Source organism: Bubalus bubalis, chromosome X (genome assembly GCF_019923935.1).
Source record: "Bubalus bubalis isolate 160015118507 breed Murrah chromosome X, NDDB_SH_1, whole genome shotgun sequence".
NCBI lineage: Eukaryota > Metazoa > Chordata > Mammalia > Artiodactyla > Bovidae > Bubalus > Bubalus bubalis.
In genome coordinates this window covers 54,545,921-54,573,191 of record NC_059181.1, presented here as the reverse complement: position 1 = coordinate 54,573,191, position 27,271 = coordinate 54,545,921, and the positions used below count along the sequence as shown (strand labels likewise).

The 27,271-nt window shown below is 39.7% G+C and overlaps 1 protein-coding gene across 1 annotated transcript in view; it reads right to left on the bottom strand.

Moving 5' to 3' along the window:
• The window catches only part of DGKK (diacylglycerol kinase kappa), a 160,038-nt gene extending 139,950 nt beyond the window's left edge, over positions 1–20,088 (bottom strand). Inside the window, exon 1 of the mRNA XM_045164345.1 lies at positions 19,990–20,088. Within this exon, the coding sequence (XP_045020280.1) occupies positions 19,990–20,088 (99 nt within the window). The remainder of the gene's footprint in view (positions 1–19,989) is intronic.
• Positions 20,089–27,271: the final 7,183 nt, after the last annotated feature.

Here is a 27,271-nt window from a genome sequence, read left to right as displayed (position 1 = left end):
TCTTCACTTTCTGCCATAAGGGTGGTGTCATCTGCATATCTGAGGTTATTGATCTTTCTCCCGGCAATCTGGATTCCAGCTTGTGCTTCTTGCAGCCCAGCGTTTCTCATGATGTACTCTGCATATAAGTTAAATAAGCAGGGTGACAATATACAGCCTTGACGAACTCCTTTTCCTATTTGAAACCAGTCTGTTGTTCCATGTCCAGTTCTAATTGTTGCTTCCTGACCTGCATACAGATTTCTCAAGAGGCAGGTCAGGTGGTCTGGTATTCCCATCTCTTTCAGAATTTTCCACAGTTTATTGTGATCCACACAGTCAAAGGCTTTGGCATAGTCAATAAAGCAGAAATAGATGTTTTTCTGGAACTTTCTTGCTTTTTCCATGATCCAGCGGATGTTGGCAATTTGACCTCTGGTTCCTCTGCCTTTTCTAAAACCAGCTTGAACATCAGGAAGTTCACGGTTCACATATTGCTGAAGCCTGGCTTGGAGAATTTTGAGCATTACTTTACTAGCCTGTGAGATGAGTGCAATTGTGCAGTAGTTTGAGCATTCTTTGGCATTGCCTTTCTTTGGGATTGGAATGAAAACTGACCTTTTCCAGTCCTGTGGCCACTGCTGAGTTTTCCAAATTTGCTGGCATATTGAGTATAGCACTTTCACAGCATCATCTTTCAGGGTTTGAAATAGCTCAACCGGAATTCCATCACCTCCACTAGCTTTGTTCGCAGTGATGCTTTCTAAGGCCCACTTGACTTCACATTCCAGGATGTCTGGCTCTAGGTCAGTGATCACACCATCGTGATTATCTAAGTCGTGAAGATCTTTTTTGTACAGTTCTTCTGTGTATTCTTGCCACCTCTTCTTGATATCTTCTGCTTCTGTTAGGTTCATACCATTTCTAGGAGCTCCTAAACCTGAGGACTTCAGCTTTTAGAGGTATTTTAAAGTGCTTGCAACCTGAGACCAAAAAATCTTTGTAAGTATGGAAATGTGTAGTTCATTTGGCTATAACTCACTTGAAGAGCAAATCAATGAAGATTTGATTAGTGCTTTCATCTTTAGAAATACCTCTTTCAAATCATGGCTTCAAAAGTCTCTGATAAGTGGGCTGGATGAGCCCATATCACCTAACCATATATACTTGGGGAGTTGGGGAGATTGCCTTATTGTGAAACTGGCTCCACACAGACAATCATCTGAAGATGTGCACAGGACCTAAAAATACAGTCACTAAGAGGTCCTCTGGGGATGAAGTGATTAGATGATAAAAAGGGGATGTGAGATTTTTTCATTTTAATTTGTTCTCAGCTTTATGAATTGGTGTTGACAAGAATTGTGAGGTTGGAAGACAGAAACTGATGCTAGAAACAGTTGGTTTGCTTGATTCTTGCCTGCTTCTTGCATCAGTAATAGTCTAGGCAAGATGAAGTTCACTGATTCACTAGTGGTTGTGTGTTGGGGGGAATAGAAGATCTATATACATATTGTGTGTGTGTGTGTGTGTGCACGCGTGTGTGTGCTTGCCCACTTTGCCCCATCAGTGACAGGTGAGAGCAGGAGAAAGGTCTCAGGTAAGGGAACCTGAGGGATGGGATTGGCCTGGGATGGGAACCTGAGGGATGGGATTGGCCTGGGATCAGGGTGAAGGACAGAGCCATGGGAGACTCCAGCCAACAACTAAAGCTGTGGATAGCCTTGCTGCCTCTGAGTAGAGGACTATCCCTGGCTGAGTAAAACTGCCTCATGCAGAGTGTCAACTAAAAATTGACACTTGCCATAGGTGCTTGCCATCTACCTCTACAAGGATTAAAGCACGTGCTGCTGTAGCTGCTGATTTTCAACAGCCCCTAAAAGAACTTCAGGGTGGACAGCAGAAATGAGGCACTCTGTGCTCGAAGAAAAACTGGCAGAACAGGTCTTCAAGACAGTTAAATATTTTTAGGAGCCAATTTATTAATATGAGCTCAATTCTTGTATGTCCTATCCAGAAAAGTACTAAAATCCTTCATGGTGATGACTGTTCCTCGTGACTAGCAGAAAGTTTCACGAGACTAGCAGAAACCTTCTGGAAAAATATATGTTTGATTGTATGTATTTTCCTTTCACCAAAATCAGATATATTCTGACCTCCCCCATCCCCACCTCTTTGGAGCAGTTTCTCAGAGCTATCTGAGGTGCTGTCTCCCTGGCTGCAGTCCTCATTTTGCCCCAAATAAAACTTAACTTGCAACTCTCATGTTGAGCATTTTTTTTTAAGTCAACAGGAGGCAGGAGGTATGGTAATTTAATAGCCCACCAGGCCTGGAGGGGAATGGAGGAAAGAGCTGTGATTGCAGGAGACACTAATCTGTCAAAGAGGTGACTATGTTGTAGGCTTTGGTTATGGTGAAATTACTGGCCAGGTAACAAAGTTGAAAAGCTATGCCAGTTAGTAAAAGGAGGCTGCCAGGGACAAGCTTTCGGGAGTAGTAATAGTAGTGTAGTAGTAGTAGTAGTAGTAGTAGTAACATGAATTACTAACAGTTGGTGAGCCTTTACTATGTGGGAAGCACTGTATTAAATCATGTTACATCTCACTTAAGCCCAATAACAATTCTAATAAGTAGGTGCCATAACAATTTTCATTTTATAGATCGAGAAACTGAGGCTTAGAGAGATTAGGTAAATTCTCTAATAGGTTAATAAACGGTAGAGTGAAAATCTCTCTTGGAGTTTTTAGGACATGGAAGACAAGTTATTCCTTCATTGAAAGAAAAAAGAGTAGGGTTTAAATCACTGGTCTTATTGTAAGTTATACCCTATCCTACGTCAGTTAACAGAAGGAGGCAGGACAGCCAGGGGAGCTTGGTGGTGGTGTCAATCGCACATATTTGGTTCAATCATAGTTTTGTTTTTAATATTACATGCTAAAGTAATTAAGACAACAATAATGTTTAATTTATACAGCACTTTATCAGCTATAAAGAGCTGGAAGATTCTCACTTGACTCTGAAAATAACTGTGAGGAGTCAACGAGGGAGGTAATACTATGGGTTAGTTTCAAGATAAGAACAATGTGACTCAAGGAAGTGAAATGACTTGCCCAAGGTCACTATGTTGTAAACTAGCTCTGGCCTCCTGACTTCTGGTACAAGGCTCTTTTCACTGTATCTTTGTATTTTATGTTTTCTGTGTTGTTTATGTATGCTCAGTCACTCAGTCATATCTGACTCTGCAACAGTATGGACTGTAGCCCACCAGGCTCCTCTGTTCATGGGATTTCCCGGGCAAGAATACTGGAACAGATTGCCCTCTCTTCTTCCAGAGGATCTTCCCCACCCAGGGATCAAACATCTGTCTCCTGCATTCCTGCATTGTCAGATGGATTCTTTACCACTGAGCCACCTGGGAAGCCTTCTATATTGTTTGATATCATTTTAATTAGTAGTCTGTAGTTTCAAAGTCCAATTTCCCCTTATCTGTTCCCCTGTTCTGCCATCCAGCAATAGAACTCTCTGCCATCACTACTGGTAAAGAAATATGGACATAGTCAAGTGTGCCATTGGCAGGCATCTTCATGGTTAATGATGGTAGTACTATGCTGGACCCAAAGGGAAACTCTTCTTTGACCTGGATGACTCTTAGTAACGATAATGAAAAATTAACCTGGATGTGAAACTACCCCACAAAAGCATTCTACAAAGATCTTACTAGGATAGACTGAGAACACTGCTATTACTGTTCCCCTCCCTTCCTAGGGGCCACTTCCCACAGCCTATTCAGATGCTTTAACCAGAAGACATGCTGTTACTCTTTTCATAGTTTTAGACCTTCATTTATTTCTCTGTTGAAAGACTGCATTCTTCTTTACCTTCTCCCTGCAGTCAAACACCTGGTAAAACACCACCAGCCTCTCTAGCCAGGCTATGTTTAAGGGATTAAGACTTCTCCACTCCTAAATGGCTACTAACTACAGTAATCAAATTCTAACACCCACTGACCAGGGCTTAGAGCAAAGCTGACTGACTGTTACCAGTCAGTTTTTGCACTGTTCAGCTCTTTATAGCTTATCCAGAAGGGGCCACCAGAAAAGTACAATTGCACTGAAGAAGAGGGAAAGAGAGAGGGGAAGAAAGTTAAGCTGACAGGCCTGGAAAAGGGGAAGAGAGGAGGAATCGAGAAGAAATAAGACTAGGATGAGCATGGAGGGGTGGCTGGGGATAACTGAAAACACAGAATAGATGACACAAGAGGCTCATTTCCCCACCAGTGATGCATAGGACTCTCATTGATCTTGGAACCTTCTTTCAACCACTGTTTCATTGGCTCTGAGATTGTGCCCTAATCCATGTGTATAGTTCTCTGTTCTAAGCTTGCTGGGGAGAAGACAGTCCTGACTAAAATGGGAAGAGAAGGATTTATCAACGGAGGTCTGGGGGACAGCTAGACCTGAGTCACACAAAAAATAAACAGTAAGCAAAATTGTCCTTTGGCAGGGGGAGGGGACTATTCTTTAATTGGAAACAGAGCCTAAAAACTAGCATTGCTTAAGAAAGGAAAGAAGCAGAGGAGATGGCAGGGGAGACTCAGTATGAAAAACTCTCACTAATAGCAATATACATACACCAAAATTGATACAGAGAAATATGGAGACACAAGGCTAGCCCCTTTTGCCCCTTAACTTTGAAATCTACACCTTTTCTGAAATGTCCACTATGGTTAGGCATCTTGCTAAGCGAGTTATATCCATTAGTAATAATACAATAAAACTGTGAGGTAAGTATTATTAGCCTCACATTACAGATAAGGCACTAGAGCTCAGAATGGTCAGCTGACTTTTCTAAGATCACACACAGTTACAAACGAAGATGACTATGAACCCGGGTCTGTCTGATTCTAAAGCCTACACACATTTCTACTCATTATACTGTATACCTAGTCTCTCTCTCCTGGAAAGTGAGAGTTGATTTAGGGTAGGGGGATAGGTAGTTTGCAAAACCATGGGAGATCTGAAAGATTCAACTTGTGAGTTTTCACAGAAATATTTGTACATGGGTGCAGTATGGGCAGCATATGGTACCATGAAAAGACAGTGGATTAATGGACTATGAATTCCATACAGTTTGGGCTCCAGAAGTAAACTGCTATATAAGCAAGTCATGCCACTTCCCCAAGCTCTCAACTTTATGCTAAGAATTGCAGATAAAGATGCTAAAATTTGGCACTTGATTCATCAAGGGAAGACCAATGCATAACAGAACAAAACTGCTAAGGTTGCTCAGGTCTATTGTCACAAAGTAACCTCCTACCAAATTAAAGATGGAAGCAAAGGATAGGCCCTGGCCCCAGAAATAGAAATTATTTCAAAACCAAGCAGATCAGGAAGGCAAACCTCAGTATAAAGCTTTCTTGGTAATCACAAATATATGCTATAGCTGAGTTACGTCTGACAGGCAAAGTGCCCCGAGTGCTACAACATACCCATAGTAGGTACTTGATAAATAATTATAAAATGAAATTGAGTAAGGGAAAACACACCTAGAGAGGACAATGAGAAACTGAAAATGAAAAAAAAAAAGGTTTTCTCAAATGTTCAGCCTATCACTTGGCTCCTAAAAGCCAGTTGCTATTGCAGGAAACACATGATGTTATTTACATTTCTAACCACGACTGGCAAAAAACCAATTTGGTATGGTGTAAAGGACTATAGATTTTGAAATCAAATAAACCTGGATTTGAAACTAACTCCATCACTTACTATGTGTTTGTTTTTGGGCAAGTAATTTAACTTACAAACCTCAGCATTTTTATCTGCAAAACAACATATAAAGACATTCAACTCTTACAAAGATCAAGGGAATACAGGAAAGTGCTTATGGCCAAGTAGAAATTTAATGTATATTTCCTCTTCCCTTCTGTGGATATGGTGTCAATATTTTGACCTCTAAATTGGACCACAAGACTTACCAAGTGTAAGTGTATATGTGGTAGCAATGGGGTATTGGTGGATTAATGGATTAATTTGAAATCAGTATTTGCCCCCAAAATTGGGAGCATAATTTAAATGATAATAATCTAAGTCTAGTGGATCTTTTAATACTTGTGGTTAGTGTGCTTTTGATTTTTGTGGATTTAGTCCATGCAAACACAGACTCTTTCCTTCCCATGAGTAACAGAACAGGGATGGCTGAGAAAGGAAACAAAGACTATAAATAGAAAATCAAATTTAAGTCTGGAGATGAATTTATGCCTGCCATCCACATAAAGATACCCATAATGCTGGGACTTTTGAACTCCCCTCCCTTAAAAAAAAAGAACCTAGAATATCAGAAGGGCTTCTGATTGTAGGTTTGAATATTTAAGGCAAGTTAAGAGAAATGTTCTGTTCAAGCCTGGAAGAGAAACCAGTGTGAGAACAAGTGCTGATTAGAACAGTTAGGATTAGTGAGCTCAAGTGTTTCTATCTCTTTAAACTTAGCACATAGACATTTCAAATCTAATCTTCTGTAATGTTTATGTTAAAACAGTGAGGCAAATTTTGAAGGACAAAAAGGATAACTGAGTTGAAAATATCCTCTTCTATTATATTCCATTAACCACAACTATGAGAAACACAGTTTTCAAAGGCAGCTATAATCTGCCATAACTAAAGGTGGCATTTTATTCTACTGATAGTATTCCTATTATCCCAGGCCAATTATCTAGGAGGAAATCATTAGCTTTTAGAAGTCTAACCTTGCAAACTTAAAACTAGTTAAATGAAATAAACAGAAATATCATAAGGCAATTTTGCCACATAACTAAAATCAGGGTTTTATCATACCAGCTGACTAGATCTTTTACAATGGACAGAATCCAGAAGTCTGCAACTATCCATATAATAGCTTCTGCATGTATTTGTCCTAAAGCAAAAATTCCAACCCCTTCTTATTCTACCTTGCAATTGATGTTCCTTGGGCTTTCAAGGAAAGTCTAAATGTACAGCTATACAGTGAAAATGGGCAAATGTATCTTCTCATTACATGTGTCCCTTTCAAAACCTTAAGATGATTGGAGTGGACTTCACAGTCAACAAATCCACCACCTTGCCCATGGCAATGGGAGAAGACTATATATGTAAGTTATCTCATCCAAATGACTGTCCTTATTTTTTTAAATCTTTTTTGGTTCTTTCTTTTCTTAAAAAAATCTTTCTCCTCTTACCATTGATGCAAAGAAAGGAGATGCTCATTCTTCTTAGCTCTCAATTCTACAGGAGCAGTTAAAGATTTGCTCTACTAACATGAGACCAGTGAAAAACCAAGAGCACTTTTCCTGCAGAGAAATGAGTGTAGAGGACATGGAGATTGCCCGTGCCAGTGAATTCTCTATGGTTATTACAGAGAAATGAGCTATAAGTGAGGGCAGGGGGAGAAGGGGGTGACAGAGAATGAAATGGTTGGGTGGCATCACTGAATCAACAGACATGAGTTTGGGCAAACTCCAGGAGATAGTGAAGGACAGGGAAGCATGGTGTGCTACAGTCCATGGGGTTGCAAAGAATCAGACAGGACTTAGTGACTGAACAACAACATGTTTGCCTACAATCCCTAGGGTTTTCCTGATGGGCAGAATTTCCACCTTGGCATTCTCAACTGATGAGCTTTTTGATTTCTTCAGGTCTTTCTTACCTGGAAACATGGTGTAAGACTCTTTTCCAGGCTCATGATTCACTGAACTGTTTTTAGCTAGGAGAAGCAACTTACATAATGAAAAATAACAAAAGAAATGCAAACTGGAAACCTCATGAGCTTTGAGTAAGTGTGAAAGGAGATAATCTTTCTGACCCCAAAATGTGTAAAGTACATATACATGTCATCTCCTCATTCAAGGGATGCCCTTTGGTCTGTCTCAGTTTCCTGAGTCTCACATATATATTTCCTCCAAATAGCATGTTCAGAAGTAAGAGGACATGTTCATTGATGGCTTGAAACTAGGGTAGGTATATGGATATTTAGATAACAGAAGGTAGTTCTGGACTGAATGGATATAAGAGTCAAAGCAAGAAATGGTAATTAGAATAAAAGGTGTCAGTGAAGGAATTTTTCAGTGTGTAAAGCATTTTATTATATAGAAAAATGTTTCAAGCATATATTTTGCATTAAGCCTAAAATACTTTGTATACTCTGCCTGATTTATCCTTACAACATCACACAAAGGCAATGTTGTTGTTGTTCAGTCACTCAGTCATGTCTGACTCAGTTGTGTCTGACTCTGTGACCCAATGGACTGCAGCACGCCAGGCTTCCCTATCCTTTACAATTTCCCTGAGTTTGCTCAAATTCATGTCCACTGAGACAGTGATGCCATCTAACCATCTCATCCTCTGTCACCCTCTTCTCCTTTTGCCTTCAATCATTCCCAGCATCAGGGTCTTTGCCAATGAGTCAGCTCTTCACATCAGGTGGCCAAAGTATTGGAGCTTCAGTTTCAGCATCAGTCCTTCCAATGAATATGCAGGGTTGATTTCCTTTAGGATTGACTGGTTTGATCTTGCAGTCCAAGGGACTTTCAAGAGTCTTCTCCAACACCACAGTTCGAAAGCATCTATTCTTTGGCACTCAACCTTCGTTATGGTCCAACTCTCACATCCATACATGACTACTGGAAAAACCATAGCTTTGACTAGACGGACCTTTGTTGGCAAAGTAATGTCTCTGCTTTTGAATATGCTGTCTAGGTTGGTCATAGCTTTTTTTCCAAGGAGCAAGCGTCTTTTAATTTCATGGCTGCAGTCACTGTCCTCAATGATTTTGGAGCCCAAGAAAATAAAATCCGTCACTGTTTCCACTTTTTCCCATCTATTTGCCATGAAGTGATGAGACCAGATGCCATGATTTTAGTTTTGTGAATGAGGAAGTAGGTAATCATTTTTGTAACTCATTGCCTCAATAGGTACACTTAGCGCTTTTCCTTCTCCAAGTTTAAAACGTAGCAAAATGTCATATTTTCTCAGTAGCATCTACGTCTAAGAATGTGAAAGTGTGTTATAGACCATGGTCATTTTGTAGTATCATCACTTATATGCTTTTTCAGAATGTGTGTAGACATATATTAGTCTAAGTATAAACCTTTTAGTAAATTGATATAAATGAGTAAAAATGATCTCATTCTCCTGGGCCCAAATGCCTTCAGGAGCTCATTGATACAATTCAACAAAGAATCCTGAGGAAGATTACTGATAATCTTTTTTCTCTTTTTAAATTCTGATGCAAACTACAGCCCCCAAAGAGGCTTCCTGAATCAAAATATCTGATTAATTACCTGAAGTTTAATGTCACAAGGCCATTTCTCCATGTTATAAACAACCAGGAGCAACTAAAAGCTATGAAATATGTGAAAAATACATTTTTAAAGTCCCAAGAAAGTGTTCTTGAGTACTTTTCATGAGTCTAAGATGTAATTTATTGTCATCTATTTTCTGAATGGAATATGAAGTCGCTCAGGCTTATACAAGCATATTTAAATGAAAGTGTAAAACCTATTTTAAAAGACAAATATAAATGTATTTTAATTATCTTTACGACAACTGAGGACTGATTATTGCAAAATCCTAAACAAAAGATCCTATTATATTTGTCAATTACAGTTTAACAATAAAACTCTGGGTTTGGCTTTGTTAGGTATCTCCCATTTTCACCCTGGCACCCCTATACCACAGAATTATTTATTTTTACATTAGAAGATATACTTTTAAAAATACATTATGTTATATTTTGGCACAAAAATATAAAATTATTTTTAATATACAGGAATTATTTGTAATGCAAAGAGTTGTACCTTATATATTAAACAAAATATGCAGCATCCAAAAATTATTATTCCTGTTTTTTTAAAGATAAAAAATTGAAATAATTACAGATTCACAGAAAGGTGCAAAGAAATGTTCAGGGAGGTCCTGTGTACACTTCACCCATCCTCCTTCAATGTTAACATCTTGTATAACTATAGCACAATATCAAAATCAGGAGACTGACATTCGTACAATCCATAGAGCTATTTTAGATTTCACCAGTGATACATGTACCCATTTTATATGTGAGTTGTGTGGGTATGTGTGTGTACCTCTATGCAATTTTATCACATTTGTAGCTTTGACTAAACATCGTACTAATGAAGATACTGAACTGAACCATCACCACTACTGTGGTATCATCACCACTCCCTCACACTACTCCTTTATAACCACACCTGTTTCTTCTGGCCCCGCCTCTTACTCTTCACCCATAGCATCCACAAATCTGTTCTCCATCGCTATCATTTGTTATTTCACAATTGTTACATAAATGGAATCATTCAGTGCATATTCTTTTAAGATTGACTTTTTACACATAGGATAGTTTCATCAAACTTGTATCATCAAAGTTGTATTGTTCAGTAGTATTCGATGGTATGCATGTACCACCATTTGTTTAGCCATTCAATTTAATTAAAGACATCTGGGTACTTTCCAGTATTTGGCTATTATGAATAAAGCTGCTATAAACATATGTGTACACATTTCTGGGTGAAAATAAGTTTTTATTTCTCTGGAATATATGCCCAAGTATGCAATTGCTGGGCCATATGGTAAATCTACTTTTGGCTTGAAAAGAAACTGCCAAATTATATTTCACAGTGCCTGTACCACTTTACATTCCCACCAGCAATTTATGAATGATCTAGTTTCTCTATATCCTCTCTAGCATTTGGTCGTGTCACTATTATTTTACTTTATAGGTATGTAGTAACATATTACTGTGGTTCTCATTGCATTTCCCTAATGGTTAATGATATTGAACATCTTTTCATATACTTATTTGCCACCTGTATATTCTCTTGGATGAAATGTCTGTATATGTCTTTTGCCCGTTTTCTAATTGGATTTTTTGTTTTAAAATGTTGAGTTTTTAGAGTTCTTTATACATTCTAATAACAAGTCCTTTGATATATATCTATATATATATATGATTTGAAAATATTTCTCCCAGTCTGTAATTTGCCTTTTCATCCTCTTAACAAGATCTTTTACAGAACAAACATTTTACATTTTGATGAAGTCGAGTTTATTACCTTTTATTTTTATGGATCTTGCTTTCGCTATCATATTGGTAAATGCCTATTTTATAACACCTTTGGAGAACACATTCACCATGACTTTCTGCTGTCTTTCTTGCCTTGGAAGGCTTTTCCATGTGTGTGTGTGTGTACACCGGTCTGTCTAGAAGAATTTGAGCTGATTGCTTTTGTATAATTACTAATGTATTTGTACTACTATGTGGCTCCTGGAACTGCGTATAATACTATAAAATACACCTAGTGAATTTTGAGAGTTTATTTACCATGCCTGATATAAGCAGGGTAGAAACAGCTCATAAAATTACAATTTCTCTTTGAATTTTGCTTTCCTCCATTTAGAAAAGATACACATGACTAATATATATATACTGCTGCTGCTGCTACTGCTAAGTCGCTTCAGTCGTGTCTGACTCTGTGTGACTCCATAGACGGCAGCCAACCAGGTTCCCCTGTCCCTGGGATTCTCCAGGCAAGAACACTGGAGTGGGTTGCCATTTCCTTCTCCAATGCATGAAAGTGAAAAGTGAAAGTGAAGTTGCTCAGTCGTGTCCGACTCGTAGTGACCCCATGGACTGCAGCCTACCAGGCTCCTCCGTCCATGGGATTTTCCAGGCAAGAGTACTGGAGTGGGGTGCCATTGCCTTCTCCAAATATATATACTGCTGCTGCTGCTACTGCTAAGCCTCTTCAGTCGTGTCTGACTCTGTGTGACCCCATAGACAGCAGCCCACCAAATATATATACAATGTCATATAAATCTGTGAAATTTATACCTTAAAAATTATGTGGCCAGACATAAAATGCTTGACACATCTACTTTTAGTAAGTTGCCAACATGAATCAAAATTGAGTAAAATGAGACTCAGAGCAGGACAGTGGTTTTCGGTATTCCATATGAAGACAGTCAGATTCCATGAGTTTATATTGCCAAGCACTGACTAGTTGTCATTATCAGCCTTTGAAACTCAATTTGGTATAAGGTAGGGCTATATCTCTGATATATTGGCTTAGTTTTTACCACTATTTGACAAATTCCAGTTATTTTCCCCTTTGAGACTGGGGCAAACAGATAGTCCAAGTGACTTACTTGGATTCCTAGTGGGAAATCCTTTCAGAGTCAGGAATGAAGGGTAGTAACCCAACTTTTCTGGATTCTTTTTGGAAATCCTTCAGGATATAAATGCTGCTTTCTTCCAAAGGAGTGACTTTAAAGGTGATCTAAAAATAACTTAAGTACTGAATAAACCACCTCTACTTCAGTCCATTCCCAGATAAACATGGTGGGAAGTTTATTTGGAACCATTAAGCAAAAACATCATCAAAGATCCTTTGACCCTTGGTTAAATGCAAAATAAATAGATATCTAGTCACCTCGACAACTCAAATGCAAGAGCTATTTGTGTGGTATTTCCAAACTTTGAAAGAGAAATTAGGCATCTGGCAGGAACTATGTTCTTTTTAGTTGTTATTCTTTTTAAGCTTTTACCAAACCTCCTTTCTCCCCTCCTCTTTTTCTATCCCATGCCCAGTACCTCCATTTTATAGCCTCTAGTCCCAATATCTTTCCCCAGGCCACAAATGGCTGGTCTGATATCAAGATATTTAATCTTCTGGGAACTTCTCAAAGAGTTTTGGTTTGAATTGGTCCTTTTTGTAACCAGCCTGGTCTGCTTAGGGACATCTGGAGGTGGGAATTTTTTTCTAAACAAATTGCTCTATTAATTCTTCTGAGAATGCCCCTCCTAGGACTTGACTTAAAAATATAATGCTAGACTCCTACACAAAATACTAACCCACACTGGTAGGAAGAAAAGCACACATACATCACCAGGGGCGAATCCATATGAAAGTGCATAAGTATACAACAGCCATAAATGGACTCAATAATGCATAGAAGGGGTGCAGTAGGGGGTGATGAGCTTCAAAATAGATTCTCCTGTACTTCTTAGGGCCTGTAAAGTCTTCGTAGCTATCAGGGCCTCATGCTGAGCACTGGATGACCATGTTCCCTTAGAAGTGGTGACTCAGAAGATCAGGCGCCTACTATGAGTCACTGTGGAAGGTGCCCCAACAGTAACCACACTGCAATCCATAAAAGCTAAGGGCTCCATCCTGCCCCCTGACATGCAATTCTTCCTGCAGGATTCACTACAAATAGTGGCCTTCACTGCCCTAGAGGGACTGCAGGGACCTGTGATGTTGGGAGGGGTAGGGAGTTGCCTCTGTATCCACCCTAACAAAATAATTGCCAGGATATCAGAATGAACTGAGTGGTATTTTTACCTGTAATGATTCTTTGGACCATTTTCCTACAGCAAGGGCAGGGTAAAGCAGAGGTCATTATCATCAGCCCATACCATCAGTAGCCTGCCCACACTAGTGTTGTTTCTCACAAAGAATATCAATTTCTTTCTTTGTTGAGGTCACCACTACACTACTCCTGTGAGGCAGGAAGTTCAAGCTCTGGACTGTAACATGCTAAACTACTGCTGACACCAAAACCCAGGAACCGTGTGCTCCCTAGGATGGCAGCCCAGGGAGTGGTCAGAGGGAGAAACAACAGCATCCGAGATATTACCCACTTGGAGCCTCCCCTCCTCTGTCACTCCTCCCACATTTCTCCTCCTCAAGCAGAAGCTGGGAAAGACCTACCTGAAGGTGATGACATACCCAACTGCCCACCAACAGCTATTCCACAAATGTCTGATGTGGTGAAAGCCTTGACAGCTAAGACAAAGCTAAGACGTGTAACAGCTAAGACCAAGTTCATCACTGATAGGACTAAAAGACACTGAGGAAAGAGAAGGCCAACTGCTACTTTGTTTGCTTTCCCCTCCTCTATCCCAGAGTTAGAAGGAAGCCATATGCCAGAGGACAGATATCCTACGCAGCCTCTGAGCAAAGAAGGCAATGCATCATGCATATACCCCTGTTTCCAGGCTCCCTAGAGAGAAAAAGCAGTAATAAAGCACTCTGACCATAAGAAGTGAACTGGCTCACAACTATTCCAGTGCTATCATCTATGCTATTGGTATGATGCCCACTCTTGCTCAGACACACATAGAGTATAGAGTGATTCAACGGCTCCCACTGTGAGTTAAGTCCAAGAGCATGTCTTGCTATGTTTCAGTGTGTTTTGGCGATGAATGCAAAAAAATAGAGGAAAACAACAGAATGGGAAAGACTAGGGATCTCTTCAAGAAAATTAGAGATACCAAGGGAACATTTCATGCAAAGATGGGCTTGATCAAGGACAGAAATGGTATGGACCTAACAAAAGCAGAAGATATCAAGAAGAGGTGGCAAGAATACACAGAAGAACTGTATAAAAAAGATCTTCACAACTCAGATAATCACGATGGTGTGATCACTCACCTAGAGCCAGACATCCTGGAATGTGAAGTCAAGTGGGCCTTCGGAAGCATCACTATGAACAAAGCTAGTGGAGGTGATGGAATTCCAGTGGAGCTATTTCAAATCCTGAAGGATGATGCTGTGAAAGTGCTGCACTCAATATGCCAGCACATTTGGAAAACTCAGCAGTGGCCACAGGACTGGAAAAGGTCAGTTTTCATTCCAATCCCAAAGAAAGGCAATACCAAAGAATGCTCAAACTACCGCACAATTGCACTCATCTCACATGCTAGTAAAGTAATGCTCAAAATTCTCCAAGCCAGGCCTCAGCAATATGTGAACCATGAACTTCCTGATGTTCAAGCTGGTTTTAGAAAAGGCAGAGGAACCAGAGGTCAAATTGCCAACATCCGCTGGATGATGGAAAAAGCAAGAGAGTTCCAGAAAAACATCTATTTCTGCTTTATTGACTATGCCAAAGCCTTTGGCTGTGTGGGTCACAATCAACTGTGGAAAATTCTGAAAGAGATGGGAATACCAGAACACCTGCCCTGCCTCTTGAGAAATCTGTATGCAGGTCAGGAAGCAACAGTTAGAACTGGACATGGACCAACAGACTGGTTCCAAATAGGAAAAGGAGTACGTCAAGGCTGTATATTGTCACCCTGCTTATTTAACTTATATGCAGAGTACATCATGAGAAACGCTAGACTGGAAGAGACACAAGCTGGAATCAAGATTGCTGGGAGAAATATCAATAACCTCAGATATGCAGATGACACCACCCTTATGGCAGAAAGTGAAGAGGAACTAAAAAGCCTCTTGATGAAAGTGAAAGAGGAGAGTGAAAAAGTTGGCTTAAAGCTCAACGCTCAGAAAATGAAGATCATGGCATCCCATGATCTTCATGGGAAATAGATGGGGAAACAGTGGAAACAGTGTCAGACTTTATTTTTTTGGGCTCCAAAATCACTGCAGATGGTGACTGCAGCCATGAAATTAAAAGACGCTTACTCCTTGGAAGGAAAGTTATGTCCAACTAGATAACATATTCAAAAGCAGAGACATTACTTTGCCAACAAAGGTCCATCTAGTCAAGGCTGTGGTTTTTCCTGTGGTCATGTATGGATGTGAGAGTTGGACTGTGAAGAAGGCTGAGTGCCGAAGAATTGATGCTTTTGAACTGTGGTGTTGGAGAAGACTCTTGAGAGCCCCTTGGACTGCAAGGAGATCCAACCAGTCCATTCTGAAGGAGATCAGCCCTGGGATTTCTTTGGAGGGAATGATGCTAAAGCTGAAACTCCAGTACTTTGGCCACCTCATGCGAAGAGTTGACTCATTGGAAAAGACTCTGATGCTGGGAGGGATTGGGGGCAGGAGGAGAAGGGGACGACAGGAGGATGAGATGGCTGGATGGCATCACTGACTCAATGGACGTGAGTCTGAGTGAACTCAGGGAGTTGGTGATGGACAGGGAGGCCTGGCATGCTGTGATTTATGGGGTCGCAAAGAATCGGACACGACTGAGCGACTGAACTGAACTGAGTGTGTCTTGGAAGCTTTTCTTCATCCTCTAGGCTTCTGATTACCTCATTTCATCACATACTGGTTGTCGAATTTCCAGCTTCCATTGATAATCCACAGAGTGCCAACTCAGAGGAACTGAGGGGTGATGGGAACTCAGATGTTGCTGCCCTGACTTTTGATACTGCCCTCCATGTTCCATTGGTGAGATTTAAGTGGTACCTTTCCACTGAGTGCCATCCATGGACAGAACTTGATGCTATTGCAGGATGACACATAAACTGGATTTGTTCATGCTTCCCAGAAGTGCAGTGCTGTATATGTACTGTCATTTATAATAATTTGCCTGTCTCCTGAGGTATGTGCTTAGCAAATGCAACCATTTAACCATAGCAGTATCTAAATGACTATCCTTGGAATTTAAGTGTTATTTTTAAACTACCAAGTCCAAGAATTTCTCAGAAGACAAGAGATGTGCTCTACTATGAACCTCCTTCATAAAATCTCAAGGCTACTTGGCACCATGGATTAAATACCTAAATCTCTTTTTATTTCACCTAGAGATGGAGAGTTGGTTATACATGATATGATTCTCTATGAGGAGTCTTAGGATCTTGGAGACCTTGTCAAAAAGTCAAACTTGATATCAGAGTTCAGGTCTCTTAATAGCAAACATTGTTGTATTATCAGTGCATAAACATCCGTGTTCTTAGATATAAATCCACATGTCAGAGAGTGAGCCTGCCATTACTGCTATGCTACAACCTCAAATTACAAAGCAATACTAAGAAAATATCATATCTGCTTGAAAAATCTCCCTTGGAGAGTCTCCAAGTGAAAAAAAGCCTCTTTCAGGACTTAGGCTCCTGTGGCAACTTCTACAAACATTAGAATAAACTTAACACTAGACTTTGTAAATTCTCATTTCGCTTGATCATAAAAGTTCATCATGAACTTGATGTTCAAAGGAAGATCACTCAAATGTTACTAACATTCTTGCTGGAGGCCAGCCCAAATCAACTTGGTACCAATTCTATGTACCCTGGAGATTATGATTATCTATCTATTTATCTATCTATATCTATGTGTGTTAGTTTCTCAGTTCTCAGATCTCTTTGAGATCCCATGAAATCTTTTTCCTCCCATGAAGAAAGAGAAGGCCAACTGCTACTTTGCTTTCCCCCCACTTTACCCCAGAGTTAGAAGGAAGCCATATGCCAGAGGACAGATATCCTTTGCAGCCTGCCAGGCTCCTCTGTCCATGAAATTCTCCAGGCAAGAATCCTGGAGTGGGTTGCTATTTCTTTCTCCAGGGGATCTTCCTGATCCAGGGATTGAACCTGGGTCTCCCACACTGCAGGCAGATTCTTTACTATCTGAGCCACCAGGGAAGCCCTATCTATAACTATCTATCCTATCTGTCTTCCCTATCACCTATAATCTATCTATGCATTTATTATCTATGTATCTATCATCTCTATTTATGTATCTATGCATCTATCATCTATGTATCTGTATCTATTAATCTATCATCTATCTATCAACTATCTACCTATCATCTCTCTCTATGCTGTGCTGTGCTTAGTTGCTCAGTTGTGTCCGACTCTTTGCCACTCCATGGACTATAGCCTGCCAGGTTCCTCTGTCCATGGGAATTCTCCAGGCAAGAATACTGGAGTGGATTGCCATGCCCTCCTCCAGGGGATCTTCCCAACCCAGGGATTGAACCCAGGTCTCCTGCATTGCAGGCAGATTCTTTACCATCTGAGCCACTAGGGAAGCCCTCTCTCTATATATCTATCATCTATCTATCCTGTCTAATCTATCTTCTATCTATATCTATCATATCTATCTCTCTATCTATCATCTGTCTTTCTTCGCAGGTTTACACAGATAGGTGTTGCAGATTTTTTTTTCCCCTGCAGCTCGCCGGCAGAGGGGGCTGGGGGAGGGTCCTTTCTCCTCTCTTTCACTCACACATAAGATTGCTTTCAAATTAAAATTGCTGCTTTCCTGGGGAAAAAAAAAATCCTGAGAGATATCAGTAGCTCAAATGTCAGGCAGAATTGAAATAATTAACTAGAAATTTAGAATTCTATAATTAGTTAATACGAATGAAATATCTGCTCTTACCAATAAATTATGGAAACAGGAGAGAATTTATTATGAAAGAAGTCAGAGATGCAATTACTAAGTGCTCAAAAATACTTGTTGAATTGAATTGCAGGTCTCTCTCTTGACATGCCCTTCTTAATTTAACTAGAAGAGAGCAGCAGTAAATAAAGGGGGGGGGTCTATGACTCTGATGTTAAGATTTGTTGAAAAGCAACCATAGGGGGACTTCCCTGGCAGTCCAGTGGTTAGGGATCTGCCTTCTACTGCAGGGGACATAGCTTTGATCCTTGGTCAGGGAACTAAGATCCCACATGCCGCGGAACCAAGCTGGTGTGCTGAAATTACTGAGCCCACGTGCCAGAACTAAGACCTGACACAGCCAAAAATCAAATACATTTGAAAAACTTTTAAAAGAAGCAATGATAGGGACTTCCCTGGTGGTCCAGTGGTTGAGATTTTGCCTTCCAATGCAGGGGGTGCAAGTTTGATCCCTGGTTGGGGAGCTAAGGGACTTCTATGTATTAATTTTATACCGTGTGACTTTACTATATTCACTGATTAGCTCTAGTAATTTTTCTGGTGGTATTTTTAGGGTTTTCTATATATAGTGTCATGTCATCTTCAAACAGTGAGAGTTTTATTTCTTTGTTTCCAATTTGGATTCCTTTTTTTTTTCTTTATCTTTTCTGATGGCCATGTCTAGGACTTACAAAACTATGTTGAATAATAGGGGTGAGAGTGGGCAACTTTGTCTTGTTCCTGATCTTAGAGGGAATTCTTTCAGTTTTTCATCATTAAAAATAATGTTTGCTGTGGGTTTGTCATATATGGCCTTTATTATGTTGAGGTAGGTTCCTTCTAGGGTCTTCCCTGGTGGCTCAGCGGTAAAGAATCCACCTGCAATGCAGGTGGATTCAGGAGACATGGGTTTGATCCCTAGATTGGGAAGATCTCCTGAAGAAGGGCATAGTAACACACTTTAGTATTCTTGCCTGGAAAATCCCATGGAGATGACTGAAGTGACTTATTAGCACCCACACATGCAGGTTCCTTTTATGCCAATTTTCTGGAGAGGTTTTTTTCTTTTTCTTTTTCTTTAATCATAAATGGGTGTTGAATTTTGTCAAAAGCTTCCTCTGCATCTATTGAGATGGTCATATGGTTTTTATCTTTAAATTTATTAATATGGTGCATTACATTGATTGATTTTCATGCAGTGAAGAATCCTTACATCCCTGGGATGAATGCTACTTGATCATGATGTATGATCCTTTCAATGTGTTGTTGGATTCTGTTTGCTAGAATTTTGTTGAGGATTTTTGCATCTATGTTCATCAGTGATACTGGCCTATAATTTTCTTTTTTGTGTGATACCTTTGTCTGACTTTGGTATCAGTGTGATGGTGGCCTCATAGAATGAGTCTGGGAGTTTTCCTCCCTTTGCAATTTTTGAGAAGAGTTTGAGCAGGATAGGTGTTAATAGCTACCAATTTGACAAGAACTAACTAGGTACCAGGCACTGAAGTAAACACTTGCTACGTTATCCATACAGCAAGCACACAAAGTGGGAATTATTAATCTCATATGATAGATGAGGAAAATGAGACTCAGACAGGTGAGTGAAGTTCTTTGCCCAAGGTCACAGAACTAGGAAGTGACAGAGATGGATTTCAACCCAAATGTGTCCTACTCTAGGGCCCATTAGGTTTACACTGCATCTCTCATGGTTAGGCTCATGTATTGTTTCCGCAGGTAGAAGCAGATCTTAATAGCTCCATTTTATAGACAGAGACATTAAGGCATAGGACAAAGAAGTATTATTCCAAAGAGTCTAAAACATTTTCCCTTCCACACAATCTAGCCTTCAAAGGGAAGAAATGAAATAGAGAATTAGCCTTCTTCACTAGGCTTCTACCTTAGAAAAATCTCTACACGGGGAAATTAGTTGTAATGACATACGACCTCGCAGGAGGTGGCAGGTAAGATGAACCAACTTGCTGTGGCAATACCACATTGTGGCAGAGATGAAAGGGGAACACAGATCTAAGCTGTACCTATTAAAAAACAGTAGTAAGCAGGCAGAAATCCGTGCTTTAACCCTGTCTCCATACACTTGCTTTTAATGAACTAATTCCACCAGGTATTGATGTCACAGTCATTTTGAAGCTGTACAAAGTGCGTTATAGGATTTGCAAGGCTTTAAAATACCTTTGAGCTTAGAATTTTAAAGTGTTTCCCAGATATTATATGATGGGAATTATGCTTACTTACCAATGGATAAATAAGAAGTGAGAGGTTAAAGGATTTACCTCAAATCACAAAGGCACAGCTAGGAATAGAATCAGCCTCTTAAATCTCAATTCCAGGCCCAAACCTCTAGATGGGTGTGCTTTCAATCTCTTACAAACTGTAGAACCTTTTGAGAATTCTGATATTGGGAAGTACCAAACTATTTACACGATGAATCATCATTATAAGCACCCAAAAGAATTTTTTAGAAAACAACCATTACAACCAACTTAAAGCTGTGTCTCATTTTAAGCTTTTGGATTTGTTAGCTTTAAGGAAGGTAATTAGTTCTAAAATAAAGGCAGATGGCCCCCATTATCCTACTTTGTTTAGAGGATCCTAGATCATTTCTGGGCTCAAGGGAGCTGCTTTGAAAACCTTGTACTAACTAGCCTGACATGGATTAGGGATTGGATTTGGCATCAGGAGCCTTGGGCTTGAATCTTGACCCTGATTTCCTTTAGCCTCATTTTTCTCATCTGCACAATGGGGATAGAACCAATATCACATACAGAGTTGGGGTGAGAATTCAAGGACATAGGACATGGGAAATGTGAAAGCATTTTAGGAGGCCGTAGAGTAGGATACAAATATCAAGTAGTAGTCTGGTAGTCTAGCCATAACATTTTATGGCTATAACATACCTAATTGAGAAGTATCTCTAAGGCTCAGTTTGAAATGTACTAAGAAATGAATTAGGGATAGTGTTCCTTACATGCATGACAAAGCATTCCAAAGGCATGCCAAATAAGCATATTTGGCAGCAAAATTGAGACATGTCCTCAAATACCAAAGATTGAATATAGATGCTGCTTAGTGTCAAAACGACCCTGTATAAGATGCGTGGGAGGGGGAATCAGTTCCCTTCTCAAATCAGGGCACCTCTGACTATCAGTCAGGACCTTATGTCAGAGAAGATGGTGCATAGAAGTGGGCAGGCCAGGAATGAAACAAAAGCATCCCAGACCCTTGGAAAGAATCCAGACAGAGTTTGAGCAAACTGTGAGCTGCAAAGCAGGAAAAAAATTAGAAATGATTAATGTCCCTTCTCTTTACCTGTTCTCCCCCATTTGCTTGTCCTGTTTTTGCCCTCTCCTAGCTCTTTATTTCTGTCTGCACCCCACATCCTCTGGTCTCCAAAAAATACCCAGTATTTTCTCACCTTGTTTCCTTTGCTCACACTGTTCTGTTTGCCTAGAATTCCCTTCTTAGCACTCTTCCCAGCATCTCTTCTCAAATAAGAAAAATTCTGGAATGTCCTTTTACTCATTTCCAAACCCAAGTCTACGCCATCCTGCTAGGCTGTAATCAGTTCTCATCTCCTTTGAACTCAGAGTTTCTCTCATGACCATTGTCATTTTCTGCTTGGGGCTGGTAGTTATTTTATGCTCAGTCTTATTTTTCTTACTTGGCTATAATTTTCTTCAGGGGACTTATAGTTATTGGCACAGTGCCTGACACGGAATAGATGTTCAAGAAGTTATTTTAGATGAATGAACAAATGATCATCATTGTTTTCAATAAGCAGGCCACCATCATCTCTCACCTGGATTTTTGCAACAGCCTAAGTAATCTCCCCACTACTTATCCCACTCTAGTCTATCCTTTTCATTATCACAATATATATCTCATAAAATTACTTTCATTATGTTACTTTCTTATACCCAAGAACCTTAAATAATGTCCTGCTATACAGAATAATGTGCAAATTCTCCTGCCTTTCTCTCAAAACTCTTTGATATCAGTTGAATAGAGTCCTTGCTGTTTCCAAGTCTTTGTATATGTTGCTGCATGGTCTAAGTTACATTGATCTCACCTCTATCAGGAAGCCTTTCCTCACTTCTTTATCCCTTATTGTCCCTCTTTTATAATTCTGTAACATTACTCTCTGACCTACACATGCTGTAACATACTCATATATTTTCTTATATTATTATGTACCTGTCTCTGGTATACATGTTTTGTTTTCTAAGTGAAACTGCAGACTTCACAGCTTCCCTTGTTCTTTCCACATCAACTAGCATAGCAAAGGTCTGAGGACCTACCAGGTCTTTAGTTCATATTTTCAAACATTTGTCAATTTATTCCCTGATTATTCCATTTGGCTTTTCCTTTGTTTCCTTTCACTGTCTGCCACTATTTTGAGGGGCTTATTATTCAGTTCATACCTAAAAGACAAAATTTACCTGGTAAGAATAGTTTTTTTTAAGAAAGCCCCCACCTGCCTTCAATATTTTCAGAGTAAATCTTACAATACCCTAAGTATATCTTAGCTTGCTGTCTTTGGAAATATCTTAATATCACAAGCTATCAAATTTATAAGAAATAACATATGATTATTTGTTATTTATTGCAAATTCAACAATTATTAAGTGCCTACTATATGTGAAGAGCTTTAAAATAGAATCTTTATGATATAGAGAACAATATATTCTTCTTTAACATAAGAAAAATGTTCTAATGGTCTTCCTATCAATAACTAGATAACTGTTAACCTTACTTACTGGTTTCCCAAAACACAGTATATTCTTAGACTCACAGATAAAGACTTGAGTAATAAGAGAAAAGCTACTTGCATCCTATCCAAGGACAACACATGAACAATATCCCCATTCAGAGAATTTTTCTCAACAAAGAGAAAACAGCCAAAGGAGAAGATAGAAAAGTTGTTGAAAAAAATTACTCAGGATCAACACTTCCAAAGAAAATGTTTCTGTAAAAAATTACAAAGTCTCTTCTTTCTCTCTTCTTGCTCAATATTTCAAATTTGAAATCAATATCTTTTTCTCTGCCTATGTCTCCAAACATTTTTTTCATGTTCATCTCTCTTCCATTCTACTGGTTTTGTTCATTATTTTCAATTAGTGTGTATGTGTGTGGTGGGTGGGGGGAGAAACAAACTTTTCTCACCTTGCCTACATTTCGTGGGAAACACACATGCTTTGGTCATTTAACCCTTGAGTTCTCACCCTTTTCCAGAGAAGGCAATGGCACCCCACTCCAGTACTCTTGCCTGGAAAATCCCATGGACGGAGGAGCCTGGTAGGCTGCAGTCCATGGGGTCACTAAGAGTTGGACACAACTGAGTGACTTAACTTTCACTTTTCATTTTCATGCATTGGAGAAGGAAGTGGCAACCCACTCCAGTGTTCTTGCCTGGAGAATCCCAGGGACGGGGAAGCCTGGTGGGCTGCCGTCTATGGGGTTGCACAGAGTCAGACACGACTGAAACGACTTAGCAGCAGCAGCAGTCTCACCATTTTCTAATCACTCTCTTGAGCTTAGGTATCACCAACACCTGAAACTCAAAATTTCCACGAGTGTACTCATAATCTTCCTCTGGATTCTACCTAAGCCTGTTTTTGCTCCTGTTTTCTTTATCAGTTTAACAACTTCGGGCTAGAAAGTTGAGAGTCATCTTCCATTCTCCTCTTTCCCCACCATCCACACCAAATGAGTTACAAACCAAATCCTGACAGTATCTCTTCTATCCACTTTTTCTCATACTCATTGCTTTAGGTCCTCAATATCTCTTGCCTAGATTAATGTCCCTTTCTCTAGCATCTTCCTGGCTAACCCATCCTGTAAATTGACAGTTTTCTTAAATCTAAAGCTAGTCATGTTACTGTCAGTCAGAAACCTTCCATAATTCTCTACTGCTTATGAAACAGAACACACGATTCCTTCATCTGACATTCAAGGCCCTGTGCAATTTAGCTTCCAACTAACTTTTCTAGCCTTTCTTCCTGATGCACTAAATGTTCCAAACATATCCATTCTTTGTGGGATTCTCAGAGTATCACTCTTTCTACTTCTTCCATGTCTATACTCAAGATATTCCCTCTGCCTCCCATCTCTTTCCCTATGCTTGCCTATCCTCCTCAATCTTCAGACATAGTTCGGATCTCACTTCTATCAAATAACCTTCCAAGACTGAGTGACTTCCTATATCTACTTAGCACAGTTCTTTGTCACTAGTATGCCCTAGAGATGTTTGTTGAATTGAAATCACATAAGAGCATGTAAACTTTAGGGAAATCATTGCCTAAAGAAGACAGGGAATGAAACAGGCTGAAAACAGGTTAAATAGGAGAGGTGGGCAAGAGCTTGATGCCAGAGCCTCCTCCTTTACATTCTTCAATGTGCAACTAAATCTCTATCTCTGTGTGCATGTGTGTGTGTTGTGCATGCATGCATATGTGCACACGCCTACCTACCAGGTTGTTCATCTATTGAAGAACATATACTTGGGTATGTTCCTGGGAGTGAATCTACCAGCATGTATCCATGGATGTATACCTTCCCATGACTGTGCCCCTGTAAACTCCTGGTTCAAATCCTTGTCACAGTTTTCTGTTTTAAAATGATGCTCACATCTAGCAGAGTGGCACAGTGGATGTGTGCTGAGTCCATAAAATGATGCTCAGGTTAAATGTGATATGAAGTAAAATAGGGACTTCTAAAATCAGTTCTGAGCATATAAACCATATGGTTTACAGGCTTCTGGGGGTTGCTAAGGGAGCCGCTGTATTTAAATGTGAGGAATTAGTATCAGGATTAGCCCATAAGACACAATAGGAAAATGTACCTTTGCTAAAGATATTTTAGTTTCCCTTGTCAGAAAATTGTCACAAAGCAGTTGATCCTTGAACAAAATGGATTTGACTGTTCAAGTCCACTTACAGGTGGAATTTTTTCAATAGTAAATACTATACTATTACATGATTTGCAGTAGGTTAAATCTGCAGATGTAGAATCTTGGATATGGAGGAAGCGCATATATGAAGGAAGTCCAAATACAGAGGGCCAACTACAAATTATATACAGATTTTTGACTGAGTGGAAAGTTGCTGCTCCTAACCCCAGAGTTGTTCAAAGGGGTCAGTTGATTTTGTTAGTGTGAGGCACTTGACTGCCATCTGCAGGAAAACTGTTAGACTAAATATCTGTATCTATCTTTATGATGTCTACTTTGCAAAAGGTGTCCCCTTAGGCATGGCAGCCTCATATAGTGTACAACCTGCACAGCTTTATGTGGTGATCCTGCCTAGTAGCTAGTCTAGAAATGGTAGAAGTTTTCCACCTCATTTAATGGAGAAGCTCCTGATTGGAAACAAGATGGCCATTAGAGTTCCCTGCTAAGTAGAGACTCCATGTTCACTTTCCTGATCAGAGCATTTTCAAGCTCAGGGTGCTGATCTGATCAGAGGCATTGGTAAAATAAATTAAGGCTTTTCCTGTAACTAGTAGAAAGCTATTTTGGATAAAACTTGGACTGCCAAGGGGACATCAAAGCTTAATTGTTGCTTTTTATTCCTCACAAGAAAGGGAGAACCTTAGAATAGTCATATTGACATCTACCTTCAAATTCAGGTGCCAGATACAGAAATTTGACACCAAGATAATGAGTCAGGAGCTTTTCAACTGTGGTGAAAAGAATACCATAAATAAATTAAATTCTGATTAACAGTTAAGATTAGTGAAAATCATGCCAAGTAGTTAAACACAAAACCTTGCTCTCTATATACTATAATATTCTTTAGTGTTGCTATACTTGTGTTTTAATAAATTTGCATTTTTAAAAACAACCTGACTAGATAATTCATCATTCTCATTTTTATCAGGATTACACATATAACTCAAGACTAGTAATTCAAGTTCACATGATCAATACATGAGTGCTAATAATATATAGGATCCTTCTGGGTGAGATAGAAAAAACTATAGCCTTCTGGGAGGATAGGAGGCAGCCCCGCCTCCCATCACCTATTGGTAATGCACCTGCATCATTAAGTCCAGCTTTTGAGGGGTGAGTATATTAAAACTTACCTGTATACCTAAAGAAAGAAAATGATGATGGCAAATATCATGGCACATATGCAAATGATACTAAAATAAGCCAGTATTTGCATATTTTTATTTTTGAAATATGTATTTTAAATCTAATTTTTCACTCAGTCTTTATATTTTTCATAAAGTAGTTCAGCCACCATGTATGGAGTGGCATGAAGTATGTTAGGCCCTAAGAGCCTTATCTTTATAGCCTTAATGGGACACAAGCTGATAAGCTCAGTTCATGAGAAGCAAATGAGAAGCAGAAGTTTGTACAGGGTGGTGGTACAGGAGTCCAGAAGAAGGGCACCCAACCCAGATGGGATACTGGTGAAGACTTGCTAGAGAAGACTGCTGAACTGAACTGAGTCAGCCGCACATTACTGGCTTCATTTAAGAGTCACAAAAGCTAAGCTATAGAAAGATAAAGCAGTTTACTCATTACTGCTGCTGCTGCTGCTAAGTAGCTTCAGTCGTGTCCAACTCTGTGCAACCCCATAGACGGCAGCCCACCAGGCTCCCCTGTCCCTGGGATTCTCCAGGCAAGAACACTGGAGTGGGTTGCCATTGCCTTCTCCGACTCCTTATTACACAGCTATATAAAGAGTGATCAGGACTAGAACCAATGTGAAGTACCTCCCAATCCAAGAAAGAGTCAAAAACTATTGAATGTCTGGTTACAAAGTATCATTTTAATTTATTTCAGAAATAAATTTTATTTGAGAAAGTTCCATACTTATATGCCTCTTAGTCACATACATACGTTAGAATATTAGAAAAATTCAGGCATACCAAAATAATCCAAACCTGTAGCCTCTTAGGATAGCTAATTAACACCTATGCCACAGTCCTGGCAACCTCTAGTTCTTAATTTTGTGGTTGCTACAGCTTGCAATGCAGGAGACCTGGGTTCAATCCCTGGGTCGGGAAGATCCTCTGGAGAAGGGAATGGCAATCCACTCCAGTATTCTTGCCTGGAGAATACCATGGACAGAGGAGCCTGGTGGGCTACAATCCATGGGTTGCGAAGAGTCAGATACAACTGAGCGACTAACACACACACACACACACACACA